This window comes from Diadema antillarum, unplaced genomic scaffold (assembly GCF_040938485.1).
Source record: "Diadema antillarum isolate AM-2024a unplaced genomic scaffold, OU_Dant_1.0 seq00000604_RagTag, whole genome shotgun sequence".
Classification (NCBI taxonomy): domain Eukaryota; kingdom Metazoa; phylum Echinodermata; class Echinoidea; order Diadematoida; family Diadematidae; genus Diadema; species Diadema antillarum.
In genome coordinates this window covers 101342-127474 of record NW_027271532.1, presented here as the reverse complement: position 1 = coordinate 127474, position 26133 = coordinate 101342, and the positions used below count along the sequence as shown (strand labels likewise).

The 26133-nt window shown below is 38.1% G+C and overlaps 1 protein-coding gene across 1 annotated transcript in view; it reads left to right on the top strand.

Moving 5' to 3' along the window:
- The first annotated feature begins 378 nt into the window (after window positions 1–378).
- LOC139735866 (dynein axonemal heavy chain 5-like) overlaps window positions 379–26133 on the top strand; it is a 91146-nt gene continuing 65391 nt past the window's right edge. Inside the window, exons 1-19 of the mRNA XM_071646613.1 lie at window positions 379–514; window positions 4401–4474; window positions 5701–5718; window positions 9501–9596; window positions 13333–13425; window positions 14071–14103; window positions 14709–14771; window positions 16387–16540; window positions 17073–17257; window positions 17897–18077; window positions 19340–19599; window positions 20348–20446; window positions 20907–21088; window positions 21866–21985; window positions 22607–22808; window positions 23408–23503; window positions 24102–24365; window positions 24949–25014; window positions 25676–25905. Coding sequence (XP_071502714.1) covers window positions 388–514; window positions 4401–4474; window positions 5701–5718; window positions 9501–9596; window positions 13333–13425; window positions 14071–14103; window positions 14709–14771; window positions 16387–16540; window positions 17073–17257; window positions 17897–18077; window positions 19340–19599; window positions 20348–20446; window positions 20907–21088; window positions 21866–21985; window positions 22607–22808; window positions 23408–23503; window positions 24102–24365; window positions 24949–25014; window positions 25676–25905 — 2543 coding nt within the window. The 5' untranslated portion in view covers window positions 379–387. The remainder of the gene's footprint in view (window positions 515–4400; window positions 4475–5700; window positions 5719–9500; window positions 9597–13332; window positions 13426–14070; window positions 14104–14708; window positions 14772–16386; window positions 16541–17072; window positions 17258–17896; window positions 18078–19339; window positions 19600–20347; window positions 20447–20906; window positions 21089–21865; window positions 21986–22606; window positions 22809–23407; window positions 23504–24101; window positions 24366–24948; window positions 25015–25675; window positions 25906–26133) is intronic.

The following is a 26133-nucleotide window of genomic DNA, read 5'->3' as shown; positions in this document are numbered from 1 at the left end:
CATTTGTGAGTGGAAAATCTGTGAAACAGCAACGAAGTTTGGCGTATGAATCTGATCGACCAAGTAATTTGCATACCAAATGATCTCGCTACCTGGGTGAGCGAAATTCTATGTCGGCTCTCGTTTGTTCAGGGTCAATCATCCTGCCTGCCAAAGATCTTTACCAAGTCCTGTTTTGGTAGTCCCATGTATTCTACCTGAATGCGTGTCTACGTGTGTACGTGTTGACATTATCGAGACTTATTAGGACGAGCTGCAGGCCTGGCTGAACAGTTACACCTTGTATGTAGCGCGACTTAATTTCTATAAGTATGGGAAATTAAGGCCTGTTTTGAACATTAGAACTTCTACAAGTAGGGCCTAGCAAGATAGTTTTTTAGCGATATAATGGCAGACACGGAAGCAGCAAACGCGACTGCTACAGACGGAGGACCAAGCGAAAAAGAGGCAAATAAGCCCGATTCCCCGAAGCCAGATCAAGAAGTTGCACCTCCCTTGATCACCACCACAAAACGTGAGTGACATTGGCAGCTATAAAAATCATATTCATTGCTGGTAATTTGTTGTGGTTATGTGCAATGATCAATTCATTTTGATTTTTATCGTTAGCCTTTCTGCTATATCATTGTAACTCAGAAATTCGACTCTGACCTGAAGTAAATTATTGCTGTTAATTAATGTAGTGTTATTGATTAGCCTTGTACCCCCTATGAGATGTTTAGATTTATTTGGTAATTTGAACTTGTTTAACTAGTGATAGGTAAATTGAAAAGTTGAAGGTCAGCTAGAAATGCAGTGCAAGTGGTCCTACGTCTCCTGAGACGTGTTCAAAACAATGGCAGTAAACACTCACTGTCAGTCAAAGTTAAGGGGATAGCTAGTAGTAGTAGGCCCTAACAAAACAGTTAACACTAACGTTAAGCAGTTTTGGTCGAGATGGGGCGTCATGTTTTCAACTTATTTTGTGCGGTTATTATTCAGATGAACTTTTCATTCCTCTCAGAGTTCTTGTAACAAGTAGTGTTAACATTTCAGAGTGCAGATCAGTGACAGTGGTTTAAGTAAGTAACTTGGAGTTGGACCCACTACTCATTGACCACTGTTTTGGTTAAATATATCTAGACAACCCATTTAGGTCTACAATGTACCTTAGATCTTTGAAAATATCCCTCAGTTTCACCTTAAATTCATTTCACTCAAGGCAGAAAGTACCGCAGATTCATATCCCAGGCTCGGATAGTTGAATCGTACCGTACGCCACTGTACGCATGGAATTCTCTGTGACAATTATGCAAATGATATTTTGTACTATGCACTGGCAAAGCTCATTTTAATCAACCACTCATTTTTCCATTGAAAAGCGCTAACATAAATCCAGTGAACGGCAAATACATGTTAACAATAATTACAATGTATATAAATTACTAATGAGGATTTTCTTCAATTCTTTTTCCTCCTGTTTTCTCAGGTTATTTACCTACAGTATCCCCCTAATTTATCTTGATTTGTATTCATGTTCCAATGTTCCAGCATATTGCGCCACATCCCACGCGTATGTATGATTTTATACATGAGAAAGCCATTGCACGATGGTGGTCGATCTAAATAGGTGGTCAATGAGTAGAAGAATAATTAATACCTATATCTCGCCAAAAAAAAAAGAATGTTAAAAGCTTATCAAATATCCTCATCTCAACCAATCTATCCCTACCATTCCTTTAAAGTAGACTTGCTCAAGAACGCTATTGAATGCTTCCAAGTGAGATGGTAACTAAAAGTTGCTTGAATAACACTTAAATTACATTTTTTTTTAAAACAATTCAGCTTAACAATCTAGATCTACATTGTAGATCTAGTTCTAACTTCTATTTATCATCAATAATGATGGAAGATGTGATTGTAAACATGGCAAAGTGAGGTAGAACTGATAATAAGTGATGGCAGGCCCTTTACACTAGAGTAGCTTTTAAAATTAGAATTTAGCTGTAGAGTATAGTACTATATAGTCTTAGTATTTAAAGTGTTCTCTGTTGACAGTGTTGTTTATAAGATGGTGTGTTTTCTTCATTGGTAGTTACTTTATTTGAACTGGTGCAGTTTTAACATTCCGAAGGTGTGTTATTCTGAAATACAAGGTTCAGTAATCCAAAAAGGAGAAGAAGAAGAAAGGTTTGTTGTTCCAAAGGTTTGTTTTATTTCCAAAAGAAATGAGGCAAGTGGATGATTCTGAAGGTTTGTTAGGACTGCTCACCTTCTTTGATATCATAATTTAGATTTATGAATTATTGAATAACTAACATCACCCATTTGAATCTACCCCCACTTATATTGTATGCATAAATGTGCTAGATTCACTTCAAGATATTAAATGGTGCCAAAATAGAAACCATTATGTGATCTCATCTTACAAGCAGGTAGAGAGAACCCAAATTTTATTAATGTTAGGCATACAATTTTAATGCATGGTGTTTGTAGTGGTCCAGGCATTGTGTTTTGCAGTTGATATTGGCATTGCTGATTTAGAATTTAGTCATTCTAAACTTGTCCTAAATTTAAAGATCTAGACTATTTAAAATGTTTTTTCAATTTCGAGATACTGTGCAATATTGTACATTGTATTTCCAAAAGCGCAGTCTCAGAATGGACCAACTTCTAATTGATATTCAAAATTAATTCTTTAAATTAAACTTTTATGTTTAAATTTCACCTTTCCTGCAGAAATCTACCGTCTTGTAGACTCTTCATAGTACCCTTTTCCCTCTTAATTTCATGAACCTTTAAAAAAACAGATACCTGATGCCTTGTCTCTGTAAATATGTTGCTTCATCTCACCAGATGTTTGATTAAAGAATACAATTTGGACCTGGAAGGGATTATTATGATGATAATATGATGGTGCCTACTGTAGGATGATGTTGCAAGAGTCCAATATTTGTACTAAATCCTAATTTGAGTACTGTCTGCCATTTGACCCAATTATATAATGATTTTGATGGCAGCATAGTATGAAAAGTGCAATGCTACACATTAATGCAGTAATATATCATACCTGTTGTGATGTACATCTTGTAAATACTCAGTCATCTCAAGAAACAGTCTGATAAAACAGCTGAAGGAAGATATTAATATTTGTGCCAAGAGATGATATGAATTTGAAAGGTACCAGTTACAGTATGTCATCACTCTGACTTTTTCTGGTGTTACACATTCTGTCTCTTGTGTTGCTTGTAGAAAGTGAATGCATTTTTATGAAAATAAATAGATTGTTAGATGAAGTGGCAAGGTTTAAAGATTTAACCTGTTAAATACTAGTCTTAAGTGAACTTGGGCAGGTGTCACTGGAAAATGCTTGTAATTTAGCAAAATCAGCCTGTCCTCAACAGGTTAAAAGAGACCTGCATGCACAGATATGGACTTCCATAAAAGATTTAAAAAGTATGGTATTGTTTTGGTTGTCACGTTAAATTGTACACAACATCAGCACAGTGTACAACTGGCATTAGGGTGTTTATCCATAATTGTACATAGTCATTCCACAAGGTCATGATGGAACTTACACACTGCTCAAGTGCACTGTACAGTATGCTGTATGACCACCAATTACCACCTGCTGCTGATTTCATGCTGAGCTGTTAATCCAAATTCATGGCCATTTTCGAGGGAACGTTGTTGCCATGGTTTTTTTTTTCATTGTACTCTGGTACTACATGTTTTCTGCTGTGATATGGAAACCACAATTTTGGTATTCAAGGGGGAAAAAACAAAAAAGAGTAGTAAATTTACAAAAAAGATATTCTGTCCTCAAGGTGCATCCAAAAACTTTAAAAGACTTTGATAAAAAAAAAATACTGCTAGAGTCTTTTATATACCCACTTTTCCTGCATTAATTGCTTATGCACTTGTGCATTCATGTCAGTTTTCAGGCCATAATCATGTTTATGTGCAGTAGACATTGTACATTTCAAACATTTGCATATGGTAACCCTGCTGTATGAAGGAAGAAGGATGAAGTAATTTTGCTGAGAATAGGATCCTGAGCATTCGATGGCAATATAAAGATAAGCCCTAGGACTATTGCGAACACTATTGGTAAATTGTCACAACATACACTGTGTATGATTGTCTACATGTATTTCTGGTATCATCTCTTTTTGTTTTGTATCTAAATGTGTAAATATATATACAGTGTATTTATATTTTTTTCAACAGAAAAGATGTTCATATTTTGCGTTATGCACTATGTGTTATGCACTACATGTATGTAAGCACTGTCAATTATTATTATTATCTAATTATTATCATTATCATTATTATTTTTATTATCATTATTGTTATTATTATTATTATTGTTGTTGTTATTATTATTATTATTATTATTATTATTATTTTGTATTCACCAGCGGAGAAAGATGCTGAGACCAAGCAAGAGAAGAAGAAAGTTGGTGCTCCAGCACGAAGAGGGGCTGGGCCAGCAGTAAGTAGAGCTTCTTGATTTGTAACTTGTTGTACAAGCCCTCCTTCTATAAATCTGTCCTTTGACTTTTTGTGATACACTATACACGTAGTGTGTGTGTGTGTGTGTGTGTGTGTGTTTGTATGTATTTGCATATAAGACACTTTAGTTTGTTTTTATTTTGAGGGGGATGAGAGGTGGATGTACTTACAGCTGTAGTTTAGGACTTCAGACTCCTAATTACATTTTATAAAACTTGAGCATTTGATATGTGTATTGCACATTTATTTCAGAAGTACAATACTTACTAAACTTACAATGTGTGTTAAGAAATGTGATTTGGGGTTATGATATTTGCATCCAATCATTGATAAGAAAAGAAAATTCTAAACTGTGTACAGACTAAGTTTTTCATTTCAGGATATAATTGGTAGTCTTCAGATTTAACCATTAGATATGGCATTTCACAGATCTATACAACTGTCATACATGTACACGTAATATGCTGTCATGGCACCTTTGCCTTTGATGGATGCTAATTTGTGTGAAAAATGCTCCAAACAAAATTGGCCACGTGCCTAACTGCTCCATGTGTCAAAAACTTAGATCAATATCGAATTTGTCCAATAACGATGCATTCTTCCACCTGTGTAAGAGGCATGCTTTACTTACAGCTGGTGTGAAAGTTGTCCTCTTTTTTTTTCTTTGCCTCTTCCTATAATCATTGTAATGAGGGATCCTGTCAGCCAGGATCACTGTGACTCTAATTGCCCACGCTCTGCTATTCAATTACGCCGAACATCGGGGCCCGTTGTCCATTTCAACGAACACAAAAGACCACATGACCACTGATTTATCAGCTCTAGTGGGCCACCAGGTGGTCGATTGATGAAACCTTCCCATCTCCTTGCTTTACCCTGACACTTGTCTCCCCCCATTGTGAAAGCGAGCTGTGTAGCATTGTTTGGCGTTAGTTATTTATCAAATTTCGGAAAAAAGATGAACGAGCAGGCTGCTTTTAATAGGTGTCAGTACTTTGCGTCAGAAAGTTGGCGACAGCTCTCAATGACAAGAGAAAACAAGTGTCAGAGAGGTATTGTACATGTAGAGGGATGAGCTTGATGAGTATAAAATTGTTCCAGATTCTGAAATACCTTTAGTTGTCTTGCTGGTAGGCCACTGACATTGTCTCTGAATTCCCTGAGGAATATAACATTTCACTTTTGTTACTTGTTCCTTGCTCTCAGCATGCTTCAAAAGGACCGGTAAGTTTGATTTGATGTGCATTCTTGGGGTGGTTTGCCTGTTGCTGTCAGTGGACGTTTTCACATCAGCCCGTTAAAAATCCAAGCTTGAGATACTTTTCGCGATTGCGAATTAGCGCGCGATTTCATTTCTTATTCACATCAGCCCGAAGAGAATAAGCCCGAAATTATTTTGAGCTAATTCGACAGCTGAGCATGTGCAAGCAGCATCAGTAATGTGTGCACTTTAAAAAATTTGTCATGATTTATAGGCAGTTTGCCTTGATCGATCGGGTCACACACGATAGGCATGATGGGATGCATCGCGCTAATTTCTCGAGTCGTTTTCACATTATCAAATAGCACGCTACTATCCCGCTATTTCAGAAATTTCCCGAGTTGGACTCAAGAAATTTTCTCGATCAGAGCGATACAATTAGTGCACTAATTTGTGTTCACATTATCAAATAGCGCGCTATTTTGTGATCGTGTTAATTTCCCAAGTCAGAAAATATGCGCTGTTTCGAAACATCGGGCTGATGTGAAAACGTCTCTTGTGTGTACATCATTATTGCCATTGTTGCTGCCACACAAGGGCCTGTGATCATGATGCCATGTCTTTGCATTTATCAGTGCTGATGCACTACTTGATTGTTGCCATGTTTGTATCACACCAATGTAGTGGAAGATTTGATATGACTTTAAAAATAATAGTCGTGAGTCTTGTGCAATAATTATGAATCATAACTCAAGCGATTTGTGGAAAGCAACACAATTATTCATAAATCACTTTTGGTTAAACTGCATTTTACAGAAAATGCCTCTACTTGATGGTGATGTACAGGTGTACAGTGTATACAACATGCACAATGTCATACACTAGTTTTGTCTCAGTAAGACCTTTGTGAAGTTGACTGAATAATCTTGTGGTTGATGTTGAATGTATGTTTGTCTTGTTAAGAAATCACTTAGAGTTTATTCAATTTTCAAACAGTGATACAATGATGTTTGATGAGCAGGTCACAATTATTCAACATTCAGTATTTTTGATAATGCTCAAAGTTTTATTAGTACTGGATTCATTAAACGTGCAATTCATCTCAAGTTTCTAGTGAAATCTTATGTTTGTGTGTGTGTGTTTGAAGTGCTGTGCAAAAACAGAAAGGCCTGCTTTGTAATTACTAGATGGGCTAAATGTCCTTAAGTTATTGTAAGTAAATCAAAATAGCATTTCATGAGCAAAAGATTTATGCAACCTTCCCAAGACAACATTGATATTCATGAAGGTAGACATTGCAAACCCCGAAAACCTGATAACACGTACACGTACAAGGCAAAGACAGATTACATTTGAACAGCCAAGAAAGATGTCCGGAAACTTGCCTGTATTTATAGAGTAAGAATTTTACATACAAGTTCAAGTAAACTATATTCCAGAGAAGAGTTACTGTTGTTAACAACAGAAAGAACTTTGTTTTAAAAGGAAAAATATGGAATTTTGTAATCAATGTAGTTCCCAAACAGTTATCAGTTTTAGAGTAGTCTTATAGTGTTTGATATGTAAATTAGATCTGGATAAAGGTGATTATAAATAGAGGTTCATTGTATGTCCAGGCCTCACATATCCTCAATTGCTTGTGGGCCATCTGTTGCAAAGTTCCCATTTGGACATGAAAAAGCCATTATTTTTGCATCTTGTACTGGACATGTATCCTTCGGTTCTAGAACAAATTTCTAGAACAAATTAGTAATGCAAACTTTTATTTAGGGGAAAGGGGAGTTACAATAACATTGACATCAAGAAAGAGAATATTTGTAGTTACAATTTTTTTTGTTTTTGTTTGTTTGTTTGCTCAAATCATCAAAGCATTGCAAGCTGATGACGTAATCATTTAATTTGCATTTTACAGTGATGGTACAGATACGTTGTACAGGTCTTTGTTTTGCAGAGATGTAACTAAATATTTCCATATTTTTCTTATTGTTTGTCTTATCTGCTGAAACTTTTTTTTTTCAATGTAGGTCATTACACCATGCTTTTGTCATTCATAATATCCCTATTGTGCCTAAATTTCAAGTATCCATTATCCACATTTGTGAATTTATTTTTTTTAGTTTCTTATAAAAAAATCTAAATATGAATGACTTTTCCATTCATAAGTATTGTTCACAAATTTAATCCCTGTGCTAACACATATGGTGTATCATTATAAAAAGAGAAATCATAAAAAATACATAAAGAAACTCTAATATACAGCTAAGAAGCACACATCCTATCATGTTCACCAATTTGTTTGCATTCAAAGAACTGCATGCTCAAAATATTGACAATTTAAATCAAATGCCTGCCCTACAGTGTAGGTTCAGTGCAAATTGTTCTCGTACAGTTTGTACATCCCAGTGCGCTCCCACAGATCACTGTGCCCTGACAGGTGCTGTCCCTTTTGTTGACCCTTATTGCACTCACTCCATCCTGTTGACCCAGACCATTGGCTACCATTGTCCCCCTACCCCAGTAGGTGTGGTTTGACTATGGGCTCTGTCTATTGACATATCTCATTGTGGCCCCATTAGTGGGCTTGATACAGTCTAGGAGGGCATTTGTTGACAGAGAGTCAATATTTACATTAACCCCCCTCGAGTTCGCCCACCACTAGAGCAACATGGAGTGCTTCCATGCTGTGCAAAGTTGGGAAGAGTTTGTGCCTCTGTACACTGAGCTGTACTTACAATTGTCTTAAACCGTACTTTGATTATGCCATGGGATTTACAAAATGTAGTTTTTAATGTTAAATGCCAATTCAGGGTTAAATTGACCTTAATATTGAATTTAGTGAAAAAAATTCATTAACAGAATTTGCAGTTCAGTTTCATTGAAATAGGACATAACAGTATACGATTGTACATGTACACTAGATCACTGTGCACATATAAAAGGATGATGATTTGTTTGAAAACATGCATTTTGTTATAATTAATATGTATAATGACTTCGTTTTTTTGTTGGTTTTTTTGCTGTGTGGCAATATTTTGTGCAAACATACTATATCATATGCGATGAAATGATAAAAAGGTATTTATCATTATCAAGGGGAAAAAAGTTGATGTGGTATTGCTATGCACCATGCCATTGACTGAAAAGTGCATTTGCAGAGATAACCTAGTATCCATAGTCGCATAGACTTTTTACATCTTCTACACCTGTGGCGGCACATAAAAATTTACCTTACAGGTGTACATAATCATTAAAAAAGAAATAAATGCAAAGCATACACTGTGTATCTCTTAGCAAATTGTCAAATGTCATTTATCATATTCTGCTAGCTTATAATATCAGAGAATAATTTTCCTGGTACTGCAAAGCAATTTGCTGTGAATCTTTATATGACTGCTACAGCACGTATACAAGATATCTTTTGTTAAATTATTATTTTAGCAATTTCTTCTTCCATATGTAGAAGTGTACACAATTTCATTTGAAATGTTGATCTATTGGCTGAAATTGCTAATTAGTTTTGAGGAGGTAAAATTATTCCCTGCTTATAGTGGAAACATATTGTCAGTCACTTTTTTTTTACAGTATTGTGTAAAGTAGTTAAACTACATACACCATGCTGTAAATAAAAAATGGAGCATTGGTTTCAAAATCACACATATACTGTATGTATTAATTTCTATGCACATACATGTAGTCCATTCATTTTGGCAGGGAGGGAATTCATTCTAACAAATAAGATGTGCTCTGTAGAGGCCAAAATGTGCAGGTATCATGCCAAAATGACCTCTCACCTCTGAAAACTCAGGTTCCTGGACACAAGACTAGTCGTGTCTCCATTTCGCTGCAGCCAGGGGACATCCATGTATCTGGGTCCACCAGCGATCCCAGGAGCAGACGTTTTGTATGTTCTATGTATTACACAAAATTTCACTCCATCATATTGCTACCATTACCCCCAAGTAACTGTATGCAACTCCCTGACCTTTGGCAGAAACTCTTATTTCATCATAATGCTAAGAAGTGCTACCATGCTTCCATAGAGATTGCATGTTTGAGCTTCCATCCAAATGCTCCCATGAAATGCAATCATTCCATATATAATTCATTGTATTTGTCAGTATATCTAATATTGTATTGACTGTTATCAGAGTAAGCTATTTTCAATCAAACTTTAAAAAGTCACATCACATATTAGACAGATTGCAGTAGGTTGCAGATTTATAAGCATCACAGGTATACTCCATTGTTTTTTATTTCTTTAGTTACCTGGGCATCTCTTTGAATTTTTTTTTTTTTTTTGGTAATTTCATTTCTGTTTTACAAATGATGGGGATGGGGGAGACTAGGATATTTTTTTGTTACGTTTTCCTTTTTTAATCTCTATTTTGCAAGTGACATTTATCTGCAGTACAATTCTTCAATTACTACCATACATTATAATAATGTGACAGGGGGAGGGGAGGGGGCAAAATACAAACACTTATACTCTACTGAGGACTTATTAATCCCACATGTTATAACAGACTGGTCTTTTCAAAGAGCCTTGGTGATGAAACTAAAGTGAAAACTGACAATAGAATTGGAATTATTCCCATTGTGCATGCTATTTTCATCCATGGCATGTGACACATTTTCATTAGTTCCATACAGTAGTTTAATAGCATACATTATACATGCTCTTTCATTCAGCAATACCACCACCAAGCTTTATGTTGCCCATATTGTAGAACAAGGAGATCTGCATGCATAGAAAAGTGCCATTATCATGCCCTTTTCAAATTATTGCTTTTCCATCTCATTGCATCTGCAGAAATTAATAGGTATGATCAGAGATATACATGTAGCAATACTGGCTGGGCAGTTTTCACAGTAGTGTTAATGGTTTTATTGATGGCTTATCAATTTAGCCATTCTCATCAAGTAGATTAACATTTTTTCACACAAGGTTTGAATAGAGAGGTGCACAATTTATACATCTGTACATGTACAATGTACAAATACATTGTACAGAGTTACATACACGGTCTATATATGTGCAATACACACATACATAAAACACACACACACATGTTACCAGAATGATCAGTAACACCATAGCAACAATGCGGAACAAAAACAAAAAATGGAAGAGATAAGGTACATGGAGATAATGAAACTACTAATAAATGAGATACAATTTCAAGGTTTGTGTGTTGGCACTGATGGGCAATACATATTGTGAACATGATATACATTGTACAGGTATAATAACCATCCCCTTCTGCATCGATAATTACATGCATGCCTTTTAAAAATATAGTATAATAGCTTTCTATGCACCCCTCCCCCAATCTCAAATAAAGTTGGCAGCTTCCCTAACAACAGAATAGACCTTGCCTGGCAACCAATCCAACCCACCTGCTGACAGTGAAACAAAAAAAGTCAGTGACTTCCCATGGCACCTTTCATACAAAATGCAGTGCAGAAGATGCATTGTCAATTGACTACGGAAGTGGCAGGTGTTCTGAGGAGTATTAGATATATATTTCAGTGTACAGGTTGTGGCCTCTGCACTTAAATATGATATATCAAATATGGTCATGATTTGTGCGTATTGTAAGTGACCATGATATAGCAGTTAATCCACAGCCTGCACAAATCAGTGTTCTACTCTGGGTATCTTTAAATACATTGTAGACAGTTTGGCTTCTTCTATGTTGAACAGTGCTGTGCACTGCTGAAAACTGAATATTCTTTACAAACAGAGCAAAAGTATTACATTGATAACCGTGTGCTTGGTTCCTGATATGACCCTCTTAAAAAGTGAAAAGTAATAAGTGCTGTTTCTTTTGTTTTTCATGGAGGAAACTTAAAGATTGGCTAATACTTTATGATATAAGTAGTACCGTACATAGAATTGCATGACCTCAAAATACTGGTCAATTAACTGACATACTTGTACGTCAAGTAACAGATAAAAAGTTGAAGAAGATTGATTGTGTGTTTGTATGTGTATTATGTTAAGTTATAATCGACTTGCTGTTTCTTGAAGTGTGCATATTTCCTCATCTACAACACTAGTATTCCGATACTGTCCAGCAACGCCAGCCGTTTGTTTTCTTAGCAATATCTAGCACTGTTTTTCTTCCCAAATACTGCAGGTTTCACGGAAAATACTTTTCCCCATAAATTGTATTACACACATGTCTATTGCAGGAAAGGTAAATACAGTATGTTATTTTTCCACCAAAAATATGCTTTCTCAGCTTTCAGAATACTGCAATCCAGCAATGTCATTTATACAGTTGGCATCCCTGACTGTCATGCTGTGTGCAGGTGGTCTATCTTTTTCTTGCTTTCTTGCAAATATATTTCACATCAGGGGTAGATTTCCTGCTACACCAATTCCTGCCATGCAAAACAAGTGAGGAAAATTTTTGCAAAAAGATGATTAGCAGTTGCTGTAGATGGAGACAATTGGACCGTAAAGCTTTACTGTCAATGAGATTTTCATTCTGGCATAGTCCTTATTGTGCCCTCAAACTTGACTCTATACACTGAAGAGTGTCTGTCTGCTGTTGTATGTGCTTCCAATGTACAATGTACATGTACACACCTGTTTGTACTAACTTTATGAGTCAGTACAATTTACATATTGTACTATATATATATATACATTGTATATATATATATATATATATATATATATATATATATATGTATATTTTTTTGTTTGTTTGTTTTTTGCTCCTATTGCTAGCACTATCTTCCAGTGTGTATGCACATGTGTTCAGATCACATACAAGTACACTGTATCTCTGATCAAGTGAGATATATAAAAGGAAATGGCTATTATTTCTCACTTGTCGATCAATTCCATGCTGGCTTTTTCATAGCATAACGTACATGTACATGTACATTGTACATACAATATGTAGCAAGAATTTCACTTTGATTTCATCATTTCTTAGCAGCCACTGCCATCTCAGATGTTGCAGATTGTACAAATGTACAAATGTATGTCAGATTCATTGCTCACTGTAGAATGTGTACATTGTATATATTGCCCACAAAAGATTTCTGTACCCATTTTATAATGAGAATGATGAAGCACTAGTGCATATACAGTATATACTGTCCATTGTAGATACAATTTGCCGATTTGCATCAGCTGAGTACAATTGTAATTGTGCCTTTCAAAGTTCAATGCATTTACCTCAGAAAAAGCATAATTCATAGATCTCTATCTCCATCTCAAGTCACTGTATTTCCTCTGTTGCTAGATGGAATTCCTGCATCATGCTGGAAATAAGTCATTATGAACATTCATGTATCCATTTCCCATCTCTTTACCTTTTGCCTCATCCAGCTTTTCTGCAAGTGTATGCTGCAGTTACACTTGTATTTCCTATGCAACAATGCTATTTGTTCTTTTTTCTATCAACATTTATTTGATTGAGCATTTTATTTTGCAGCCACAACAGCAGTTTCATAAAAAAAAAAGAAACCTTTTTGCAAGTGGCTACAATATGCTGTAATGCTTGCAGTCAATTTTCCTTGTTAATGAATGCATTAATCATTAAAGTGACAAACCAACAGACTGGTCAGTGAGTTTACTGCTTTCCTTCTGTCTTTGTCCTGTCCTGTCCTGTCCACAGTCTATGGTCAAGAAGAATGTGGTGATGTCGTCCGAGGCCATGAAAGAGATGGCCAAGCAGGCTAAGGCCAACAGGGATGAGCGCAGGCTGACGGTGAGTTGGTCATCATACACATTAGTCTTCCCTCTCTTCTATATAGCACAATGATACGAGAATAGACTTTAACTATTTAACTAAAAGCTTGGGTCAAATGCATGTTGTAAAACAATACCACTTTCTGCCAGAGACAAGTTTTGTTCCTTGTGTTTGCTGTAATTAGTTTTATGGGTGCTACTCATAATCATAGCATTGTTGTTGTTTTTTAAAGATAGACAGAATATAAAAAGAAGAAATAAAACAAACACATCATGAAGTAATATTGTTAGATATTCTTTCCATAATTTTCTTTATATAGTCTGTCTAAATGGATTCTAAACATCATTACTTATCTATGCCGGCAAGAATACATGTATGCAGATATAAAGTATTTGAAAGACAAGTAACACATTGGTTCATAATGGATAAAATGGGAAGGTAATTACTCAAATATTTTTTCTATCAGTTGAATCTTTGGGTTGCATCAAGTGTTGAGTAGAATATCTACTGGGTATGTACATACATGTATATGTTTTTTTTTTTCTTGAGGCCACAAAGAAAAAACAAGCAAACATAAATGCTCTGGTAGAAAGTAGATAGATGTATTATTTTAAACATGATATATGATTGAGGTAATTGTCTTTGTTCTTTCTACTTCAACAGATGGATGCAAGACATCAGTTCATGTTTTCAAGTGTAAGTATTAGTACAGTCCATAAAGCATCATCAGAATAATACACTTTATTTAATTTTTTCATGCAGATCAGCATGAACAATGAACTCATTCTTTTAAGTTTATCCTGTGGCTTTCTGGTTGTTACATATTGATAAAAATTTTGCCATGTTCTAGAAATTAATGACAGAAACTACTGTTGATTTGATTGTAATAATTCATGCTAGGTACATTTGTAGTCTTTGTACTGAGATCGCGGATGACATGTAGTATGGTCGTATTCTGCCTCATACTGTGTACACCATAATTATATTTTGCAAATTAGGAATTGTAAGACAATGTTGCAAGTGGTTTAATTCCCAATCTAGAACCACTTTGAGTAATAGGAAAGACAAATTATCACCTTTTACAAAATAAAAAACAAGCAATAAAATATAACAACACATTTTTGTGCTTCTGCTGGAAGCAATATTTGTACAAGTTGGTAATTTCTGAAATATCGATCAACTCTTGAAATTTGTAACGCTGTGAAATATATAGCCCATCTGCTACGCAATGATGCATACTCTGTTCAGTATTTTCTGTTTCTCGTTTCATTCATGTAACATTTTGCTTATTTTCCTCACAGCTTGCCGACGCCCTGAACATGGAGATGGCGCAAGTGGAAGATTTCCTCCTTGGGGATGACAAGGTACAAACACAATAATGTACGTCAGCCTTGAACAAAGGCCGGCCTCTTGAAAATAATTTGAAGTGCAAGAAACCAGAGGGCCAAGATCTCACAGGCAGGCAGGTATAAGCTAGCTCCCACCAGCACGAGGGATGGTTCATGCTGGAAATGCACTTGACTTACGCTCAAGGTTCAATGAGTATGTTTACATTTTATACTGCCCACTCTGGGACCTTCAGTTCAACCTACCATTTATTCAGGGTAAAATATTATACAACCAGTATTGAAGTCATTCATCGGTTTATGCATGATGTCTAAATAAGCTTATATCACATGTGCAATCCATTCTAAGACTCTTAATTTTGAGAATAATTAATGTAATGTTGTTGTACATGCTGTAAGTACATGTAGTTGTGTACCTTACGAGAAAGTGAGAATTGCAGTGATCTTTAAGATCAGCAGTACATTATTATGCAAGAAAGTATTAGCAGAATTGTAGGCTAATAGCACAAGGGTGATCTACCACTCCCCCCCCCCCCCCCCCCACCTCGACAATAGTATGTTAGCTAAAATTGATCGCCAAAATTTTGATCACAGCTCAGTTTCTGTCTTCAATATCTTGGCCCACATGTGTTGTCATGCTTCTCCTTCAGAATAGCTGAAGATACAAAGAATGTATGGTTTACACTTTTCCCCTACACTTACATGTTCTCCAAATTTGTACTGACTTTCTGATAACAGGATATTGAGCATGAGATCACCTTTACCCATTAAAGACTAGTCCTGAGTATAGACCGATTCGGGTTCGTTGAGGGCAGCAGACAATTTGTGGCACTGGGCGCAGCCATTAGCTCAAATTGCGGTGTCCCAGCCTACCCCCCCCCCCTCCTCTCCCCCACCCCACGGGCAACATGCTTATCGCGCACTTATAGCAGGAGTAAGCACACTTGTAACAAAGGTTCGCGCATTAAGTGAGCGTTCGTGCACTCAGTACGAGACGCCTATTGGCTAAAACAACCGTGCATCAGTTTTTCATTCCGTGCGCGTGTAGAATGTAGGGAGGAGGGAGGGGGTTGGGGTCGGCCGGGACACCGCAGTAATGGCGCTGCCCATGCCGATAATACGCAAACCACCTCACAGAATCGGTCTATACTCGGATAGATGTCTGTAGAAAATGCATGTCATAGCAAAATAGCTCATCCTCAAACAGGTTAATATGGTATTTCATGTGTAAAATACATTTCAATGTCTTACTCTCAAATTGTGCAAGCTAGACTCTGGCCATTAACTTAAGTACTTTGAGTACATCATTGGCCCATGTCATGCCACAGTAATTGTTTGGGATGATGAGTATATGATACAATGATGCCTATAAACTCAACCACCATCAGTCATTTACATTGTACCTGGCAACAAAGCATCTGACATTCGGGCAAATCTGTGCCATTTGACTGTTGATTGGATACTGTTGTTCTGACATCTTGTTTCTGGTGTCTTTTGAACAGTCTCCAACATGCAGTACATTAAAGATAAAACAGATAGGTAATACACCGTATCATGAACGATTGCTTGCATTATGTATTACAAATTATCATTTTTGTTTGTTTGTTTGTTTGTTTGTTTGTTTGTGTTTCAGTTTGACATGATTGAGGAGTTCTTTGCCCAGGATGGTCCCCGCAAGCTCATGTTCTTCTACCAGGAGACAATGGGTCGAGACACCCTGTATTCTAGGACTGACACTTCCAGCGTGGTGACCCAACCAGCCCAGAAACGCCTCTTCCTCACCACAGGTAAATTGCAACACAATGGATGCAGTTGTTGATCTGATTTGCTTTTACCATACATGTACATGTCTATACCATATTAGAAAAGATAATGCTTTATAAAAAAAGAGATGAACAAAACCAAATCCTGTTAACTTTATAGTCTACACAGTGTCTGCAGTTCCCCTGTTTCCTTTTCTCTCTCTTGTACTATTTCATCTCATTTCCTGCTGTTTTGAAATCAGAGAAGTAAAAATAGACTCCTGTCCATCCCATGAATATCTTTGCCACATGTAAGGAGAAATTCCACGTGTTCCCTGCGGAATCCGTTGACTTGACACAAGAAGTATCAGGCTGAAAATAGAATAGGCTGGATGATTGATGCTTAAAAACCATATAAGGCATTACATGTCTGCAAGTTTCATTTTAGCATATTACAACAGTTTCCACCTGACATTCTGTTAAAATGCCAAGAATAAGAACTTAAATATCTATCCTGGTGTACTGTGCTCTTTAGAGAGGACTTCCATTCACATGTCCTTCTTCCCTTGTCTTGCAGGTACGTCCGAGGGGCTGAATGGCATGTGCTACTTCTTCCTCCGCTCCACCAACAAGGCCATCACGGTGGCCAACATCGCTGCCGAGGTCAACTTTGGCATGATGGACTGTGGCAATGGGAAGATCCTGGAGGGCTTTAAGACCATGCTGGCTAGGGTCATGATGCCCGCCCTCAAACTCCAAGAGGTGAGCTATGGCTAAGTGTGCATGACAATCGATATGAAGTTTATGATGGTGGTGAGGATAACAATGTTAATAGTGCTTGTGATGTTGAGCATATCCTAACATTGGAGTATTTCACACAGGGGATACTTTTTTTTGCAAATTTAGGGCTTAACATAGTTATGGTCAAAATGCTAGCATGCAAATGTTCATGGAGGTATAACAGATTGTACGAAAGATATTCTCAGAACAAATTGAGGTTTAACTGAAATCAGCCCAGTTCAAAAAGGTGTAATTGTGTGAAAGTTTCTACTTTTACATGGTTGGTGTGTTAGCTGGGATCAAGTGCCAGAAGATTAGACATTTATCATACCATAAAGGGTTAATGTGAGCGTACAAACAGCATCATAACAGTGTTGGAAAAACTCGTAACTTGGCAGTGGTGATGTTCATGGTAATGTGTAATAAGCATACTCGTCACCCATTGGTATATGTGCGTTCATTTATCACATATCTTAACAATGCATAAAATGCTGAGACCTTGTGAGTTCCTAACCATCTGCAATTGCTGTGCTAAAAGGAAAGGCATGTTACTTAATGATTCTACGCCTTGCTACTGAAATGACCAACATCTCATTCTCAACATTATCTCACTTTCAACAGAACTGGGGCGAGATCAAGGACAACGGTCAAGTGTCCGAGTTCATGGAGCAGCTGGAGAAGTTTGTAGGCAGCCTCGGGACGGCCACCTCCAACATGGACGGCCGCGTGCAGCTGTGTGAGCACGAGTACCTCGAGTCCATGTTGGATTCGCTGAAGACTGCTGCTGACTTCCAGGCTGCTGGTGAGAAACAGTTGAAAGATATCGTATTAGGGAGCTTTTGATTCGGGACAGTAGGGCAGACAGGACGGAGAGTTTACCCAGTGTCTTTCTTGCTCTGACCTGATTTGGTGGCTGCTTTGGTTTCTTAAGACAGGGATACTTGCATCCATGGTACTGTGTAAGCTGTCGTGTGTGTGGGCGCTGTACATAAACATGTGGCAGCTACACTGTAGCTGCTCCATCCTGATTACAGAATCAAGAACCCAGAACCCAGAACCATCCTGAAAAAAGTTATGAATCTTATGTTCTGGGAAATTCCCATGTGGGTCTGACTAGATTAGAACTGTACAAGAACTTGCGATGTCGGAGTAGTGGAACAAAATAAAGACAATATTGAATGAATTTCAACAAATCTTCATCTTTCTACAAAAAAGTACACACTTCCTTGGCGGCCTGTTACTGAAATACTGTATACGCTATAATTTTCGCGTACATAAATATTCGCGAATTGCCGCTGTCACACATTTTCGCGAGTGGTTAAATTCGCGATTGGGGGACCAGAGAAAATATGAAGTGGCAAAGAAAGTGTGAATTTTCAACTTACTAGCAAATAAGAATGATACTAGTTATACACTGCATGAAAAAATCTTACCAAACTCTGCGAACTAGTAAGTTAGAATTCAACATTTTTGAAGTGGTTAATTCCATCGCGCTAGATTTCTGACGAGTGGTCCCCTTGCGATAATGGATTGGCTCTCTACAGTATTCGTAAGTATAGACGTGGACGTGCTGTATGTACGTAAACAAGCTTAACCAGTATGGTCTGTTCAGTAAGCCGCGACATGGTATACTAGTACTGAAATGTTTGTATCATCAAGGCAAGGGATTCATTTTGGAAGGTAAATATTTTCGCGTATTGTTAATTTCGCGAATAGCTCCCAACTCGCGAAATTCGCGAAAATAAAACCCCCGCGAAATATGTAGCGTATACAGTATATAAAGGCTAAAATGTTTTTCTTTGTATTGTGCAGGATCTATGCCATATGCTGTAGTGATATATATATAGAAGAAAAACTGTGAGAAAAACAGTGTAGGCATGTGTTGGTCTTTTAAATCTCAAATTAGTGCACCAGATCCTTCCGTCAAAGTGGAAATCCCATGAAATCATCCCTTGAGTGTGAACAAGAACCTGAAAGTGCAATGATTATGTATGAAATGTCCATCCTTCGATGAGCGGACGATGTCTCACTTTCCTCCTCCCCTCTCTCCCTCATCGCCCGTAGCCTCGGCCCCAGACACTGTGGAGAAACTGGAGGAGCTGAGCATGATGTGGCTGAGGCAGATCGTGCAGGTGCTGACGGAGAGCGAGCAGATGCGCAAGGAGGCCGACGACATCGGGCCCGCCGCCGAGCTGGACCACTGGAAGAAGCGCATGGCCAAGTTCAACAGTCTGCTGGACCAGATCAAGAGCCCCCGCTGCAAGGCAGTGGTTGGTGTGCTCAACGCGGCCAAGTCCAAGGTCCTCAAGCAGTGGAAGGAACTGGTAAGAGTCAAGAAATCTGAGGAGCATTTCATCAAGCATTTTGTCAGAGATTTTTTTTCTCACAAGCTGTTTCCAAGCTACTGAAACTCTTGCATCTGATTAGCTGAGAGCACATTTGTCAGAAAAAGTATCTCACAAAATGTTTGATAAATCCCCCCCCCCCCCCCCTTTGACCTAGAGTGGACTCTGGTCTGATTGTGATTGCACTCTCTTTGCAGAAGACTGTCTTTAGACCTATGAGGGTATGGGATTTGGTTCAGTACTTTTATTATATTAAGGTAGACTTGGAAAACACCAAGATTAGACTTTCATCAGACTTGAAATCTTCTTTAGAGTCATATCTCTTGATAACATCATCATATATTGACATTATACCAAGATCAGATGCATGGAAGCCCAAAGCTCCCTGTATGTATATTTTCAATGCTCCTTTTTTTCTCTCTCTCTCACATGTCCCAGGGACACACCATGACTTTATAGAAGAAAAGCCCTCAAGGAGGAGATAGATCTCGTATTAACCTCCAGCATGTATAGTTCTACATCCAGCAATCATTTTGTTGTGTATGTATCCTCATGTGTTTGAAACATATGGAAAGTCATATAAAATCGAATTGCTACTTGGAGAACATGTGTTTTGTTAATGAAGATCTCAACACAGTAACACGGCAAAGGCACATGTTGATTTACTTAGCAGTTTCACATACATTGTATATGTACTTATATGAACATCCTTCTCTTTTTATCGCAGGATCGTCGTATCACTGATGCAGCCAACGAGGCAAAGGACAATGTAAAGTATCTCTACACCCTTGACAAGTTCTTCGGACCCCTGGTCAAATGTGACCCGGTAAGCACAGTAATTTCATCAGTCTTTGCTGCATTGGCATATCCAACTGTGACGGCAATGTAGTAACTTTAATGAAGTATGTATGTGGGATTTTTGTTGGTGTATAATAGAGAAAATCAGGGGACAGATATGTGGATCTTACTAGCAAGAACAACAGAAAAGGCAATTAAGGGCAATAGTAGACATGCAATATTGCAAAGCTTCAAACTGAAGATTGAGCTGGACTTGATCACTGCTTCTGCAAATTCTGCAAACTCCTGAATACAGGCAGGGGAAAATGCTTTATCAAAGGTTGAATGAGTTACATTCTATACAGTGGACCTTTTCACCATGGATAAAGTAATAAACATCAATAAGTGTTGTTTGCATTTTTCTCACATCATGCTACCCTACCATGAACATCCTCTTGATGACACTGTCTTTGATTTCTACCCTCCACAATCCTCACCCCCATCTCCAGAGTGCCATGATTGAGCACATCCCAAGCCTGATGAACGCCATCCGCATGATCCACAGCATCTCGCGCTACTACAACACCTCGGAGCGCATGACCTCGCTCTTTGTGAAGGTCACCAACCAGATGATCACCACCTGCAAGGCCTACATCAACCGTGACGTCTCCAAGATCTGGGACCATGAGAGGTCAGCAGGATTTACTTTTTATCTCATTCATGCATTCACAAAGGGTGCGTTTGAGCGCTCAAAATTGAACCAAACTGAACCGAAGTGAACCATAGTGTGCTGTTCCAGATTTGGAGTGTTGGAGTGCTCTGTTGAAAAAACATATCTCATGAGTTGTTTTTAGAAGGGGTCATACATTTTGTAGCAACAGGGTCATTCACCTGGTGTGCTTAAACTACTTTCAGATGTCCTGAACAAAGAGAATGAACTCTTTGCATTATGACGTATGTGCATGTTACGCTCGTTGTCCACAAGCAAACTTTTGGTGCGCTTTTGGCACTTTTTTAGAGCACTTTGGGAAGTTATCCACTTTTGGCTCGGTTCAGTTCCGTATGGTACACTTTAGGAGCATTCGAGCACTCCTCTGGTGCGGACTCAGTGCGGTTCGGTTCGCTTTAGGAGAGCGCTCAAACGCACTCTAAGACTCCAACTCTGCTGCTTCCATTTGTTGTCAAAGCAGTAAGTCATTTCATTCTATTGCAATTTATGTGTAGACATGACCGCAAAGCTTTTTGTGTGTCATGTACCGTGAGATTTTGCTTTTGCTGCAGTCCATCTGTGGAATGCACACACAAACAAGCAAACACACACACACACACTCACATGCAACTTTATGACATCCACAGTGACTTGGTAATCATTAAACCACTGAGATGATTGATATCATTGTCAAAGAATCAAACATATTGTAATATTCACCCCCCCCCCCCCAATTCTGTCATATCTTGACCTCTGTAGGCCTGAGCTGTTGAAGAGACTGAATGACTGCATCAAGCTGAATGACGAGTACCAGAAGTGTTTCCACCGCACCAAGGAACGTCTGAAAGAGACTCCAGAGGAGCGCCAGTTTGAGTTCAGGTAAGAAGCCATTCAGGGAGGTCAACTCATGCAACTAGCTGGTCACAAAAATAACATGAAAATGTCCTGAGTTTTTGATAAAAGCAATTTCATTGAATTGATTGTTGAATAAATGAGCTGTCGATTCAAAGCTGTGTCATTTGATGAATTTTATCATGTTTTCATTTTTCTCTTCTAATATGAAATGAAAAGAGTGTGAAAAGCATGTGTGACAGTTTTATGCAGGGGTAAGAGCACATTTTTGTGAGGAGATTAATTTCCTAGTGAACAATGTCCTCATTGGATTGGTCATTTCTAGTGTTATTATCCGTACAATTCGTTGTCTTATTTCTTAACATGTACAAGTATGCTCAGTTAATGCGTTGACGGCTCTTTTGCGTAAGATATTCATAGTGTTTTGCCTTTAAAGTCCAAAATATAGCAAAATGGGCTCATGTAATGCGTATGAATGTTTATATTCCAAGACTGCTGTGTCCTCAGACATCCTACTTGTGCAGCTTGTGTTTGAACACAATTGCTGATATACTGATTAATGTTTGTGAAGGCAGAACATAATGCCATCTCTCATCTATCGATTGCCATGACAACTTAAACTGTCTCTCTCTCTGTCCTCCACATCAGTGAGAACTACATCTTCGGCAAGTTTGACACCTTCTGCCGCCGCCTCCAGCGCATCGCTGACATGGTCAACACCATGGAATCCCTGAGCGGACTGGCCGACGTCAAGATCGAGGGCATCGACTCCCTGTACATTCGCTTCACTGGTATTGTGGCCACGTACAAGAAGAAGAACTATGACCTGCTTGACCATCGCAAGGGAGAGGTGAGCTCAGAAATGGAATGATTCTGACTCCCATCCCAGAAGGAGAGAGTTGAGGAGAATGTGTTTCACCATGCAATGATTTCTATTATCATCCTTCCGTAATATGCAAAGAGTTTTACCACAAAAGGAGAGTTTTACCACAAAAGGAGCTAACTATATTCTTGTTAAATTGAGATATTTGCGATTAAAGCTTCTATACATAAACAAAGAAAAAAAGTAAGAAAATACAGGATATTTTTATAAACAACTTCAAGAATATTCCATGTTATGATTTAAGTGAGGTATCACTGGAAAAGTTTTATTTTGCTCTATCTGTTGATGGACTTACTGTAAAATGTTAAAAAATGATGCAAAGCCCATTTTGTGATAAAACTCTTCATATGCTTTTGCAATCATTTGTATATTTGATGAAAATTTTTCCCCAGACTCTCAAACATACTGCTTAATTAATGCATTTGTTACATCAAGCAATGCTGGAGTAGATCAGCTGAAATGATTATTATTCATTTGATGTTTCTTTTGAGAATTGATAAACAAGAAAGTTGCCGAAAAAAAAATTGAGGCTATATTTAAATGTATGCATATCTGTTGCTCCACAGTTTGACCAGGATTACATGGACTTCCGCTCCCAGATTGAAAGCCTTCACAGTGCCCTGCAAAACTTTGTAGACAGCTGGTTTGAGAAGCCTCTTACCGTGAGTTTGCAGTCATCTTTTATGTAAATTTGTGATGTCTTAAATACTTTGCTTTGCCCTTTAAGTTGTTGCCAATCTGCTCATATGTAAAGTTTTCAGAGTCTTTTTGTTGTTGTACATATTACTTTTTTTGTGTAGCCTCTAGTAAGATGTTTTATATTCAAGTTATGTATGATCTTGTATTTATTGGTTTTTGCGCAGTGACTCAGTATACGTCAGATTTATACAGATGTTGGTTTGCGATTGAAGTGGCAAGTAGAGTTAATCCGCTGACTTGATGTTTAAAATCCTGTTTCAGAAAGCTAGGGTGTCAGAGCTATTTGCTAAACTTTCAGTGGGTGTAGAATGACTCAAGAATATGCTTTCTACCAATTGCAGCATTGTCATTTATGATGGGGAAACTCCCATATTAGTTGAAAAACAAATGATGCTTAGGGTTATTGATCAAATGTGTTGGATATACGAGACTTTTTAAGAGGGTCGGCACAATTCTGTTAATACGTACTTGGTACTCTATGTATTGATAGAAGTCATGGTCATTTATATATCATCATTTTCATTTTTTCCTTTTCATCGTGGTGACCTGCACGTACCACAGACTGAAAAGGCCATTGAGCTCCTGGGCAAGTTTGAGAAGATCACTGGAGCCAACCTGAACCTGAATGACAAGTACATGCGGGTGCTGGCCAACTACGGGCGCGACCTGGAGACGGTGCGCAAGCTGTATCAGAAGGGCAAGGAAGACCCGCCAACCATGCGCAACATTCCACCTGTGGCAGGCAAGATTGTCTGGGCGCGCCAGCTGTACCGGAAGATCGAGCAGCCCATGCGGGCCTTCAAGATGAAGGCCGAGATCCTGCGGGTGAGGGGCGCCCTCTTTTGGCCATTTCCTTTCATCTCTGACTCAAGATTATCTGGGCACTATGAAGAGTTTCTTCATCATTGTAACATTCATGCAATAGCATGCTGGTGTTATTGATGGCCAAATTATTTTGAAATGGATTATAAGGTTATGAAAATGGTGCCGCATTGTATTGAGTTTGGGAGTCGACTATCATTTTAGAGATATTGAGCCTTCACTGTAAACCCAGTTTATATATCAGCACCATATTTTCATGTTATTGTGATATGAATTATGAAAAGTTTTGCAATATACATTTGGGCATAATTATTTCTGTAATAGATTGTTTACTAAGAATGTATTGATCAGCAAGGTATATAAACAGACCTTATCGAGCAGTTAGAGCACTTACTGAAATAAAGTATGCAAAGTAACAGCCACACCACTTTATGAGTAACATAATATTTAAAATTCCTGTTTGTGTGATGCCACACTGTATGATGACAGCATACATATGTGTATGTATGATGTGTTGCTGACAATTCTCTGATACATGAAGCAGTTATAACTTTTTCACATCCCATATATATGTCTTTGTGCACAGACAAATGAAGCCAAGAAGCTGATCCGTAACTACAACAAGATGGCCACAGTTCTTCTAGAGTATGAGGTGAGTCCCCTTGCATCCAGATAATAAGTAGCTTTCCTTTTCACTCATTCATATTTTCAGTAGTATAGAGTACTGAAGTGATCATGTCACAGTCTTTTATTATAGCTTGGGTTGGAACCAGTTGCAGAGCATGATCAGCAACAGTGGTGTTCATATTTCGGGCCAGGTGAGGTTGTTTAGAACCAGTTTCCATTGCAATAAATGACTATGACATCACACTGTGGAACTCGCATTGTTGAAGGCCGTGGGATGACATAAAGACACATTGCCTGATGAATGCTATGGTCTTTCCCCAGGAGAGCAGATAATGCAGCTTTGGCAAAATGCAATCTTGCTCTTAACAAAGAGAAAGAGACATTTTCATTGACATACGTACAAGTATGCTGCTACACCATAAATGCCACACTTTTCCTCAAAACTAATCTGATGGAATGGAATCAGTGTTGTATATATTCGCCAATAGCACCCAATTTGTGAAATTTGCGAAAGTAAAATCCTCATGAATTATTTGCCGCATGCAGTAGATTGTCAGTAGAAAGCCAGAAGGGTGTTTACTGTGTACTTTGCCAACCCTAACACCCTTCTTCTAATGAATTCATAATATTTTTTTTTTTTCAAAATGATGTTCATATTCTGATGCATCTTCCCTTGTGTTTGGCAGGTTCTCTACCACCGCGGCTGGTTCAAGGCAGTAGACAACATCAAGTCTGGTCTCCAGGCCTCCCTCTTGGTCCGCCACCCGGAGACCAAGGAGCTCTTTGTCAACTTCGACCCCCAGGTCCTAGAGCTGATTGCTGAGGCCAAGTACATGGGCAAGCTTGGGCTGGAAGTGCCCGAGGCTGCTGGAGTCCTAGTCCTCAGAGAACAGGACATCAAGGACAATTATGTCGGGTGAGCCAATCTGAAGTCCTTGCACGCATTGACGGGGCACAATCATCCGTAGATCATTGGTTGAGAGACAGAAGTGTGTTAAATGGACTTTGTGTTGACTTACCACCTTCTTGCTCTCAGCTGACGAAATATTATGTGATAGCTTTGATCTCGATTTTAGATTTAAATGCTGGTCCACTTTAGATCTTTTAAGAGAATTTACCTATGAAAATTTGTACACAAGCAATA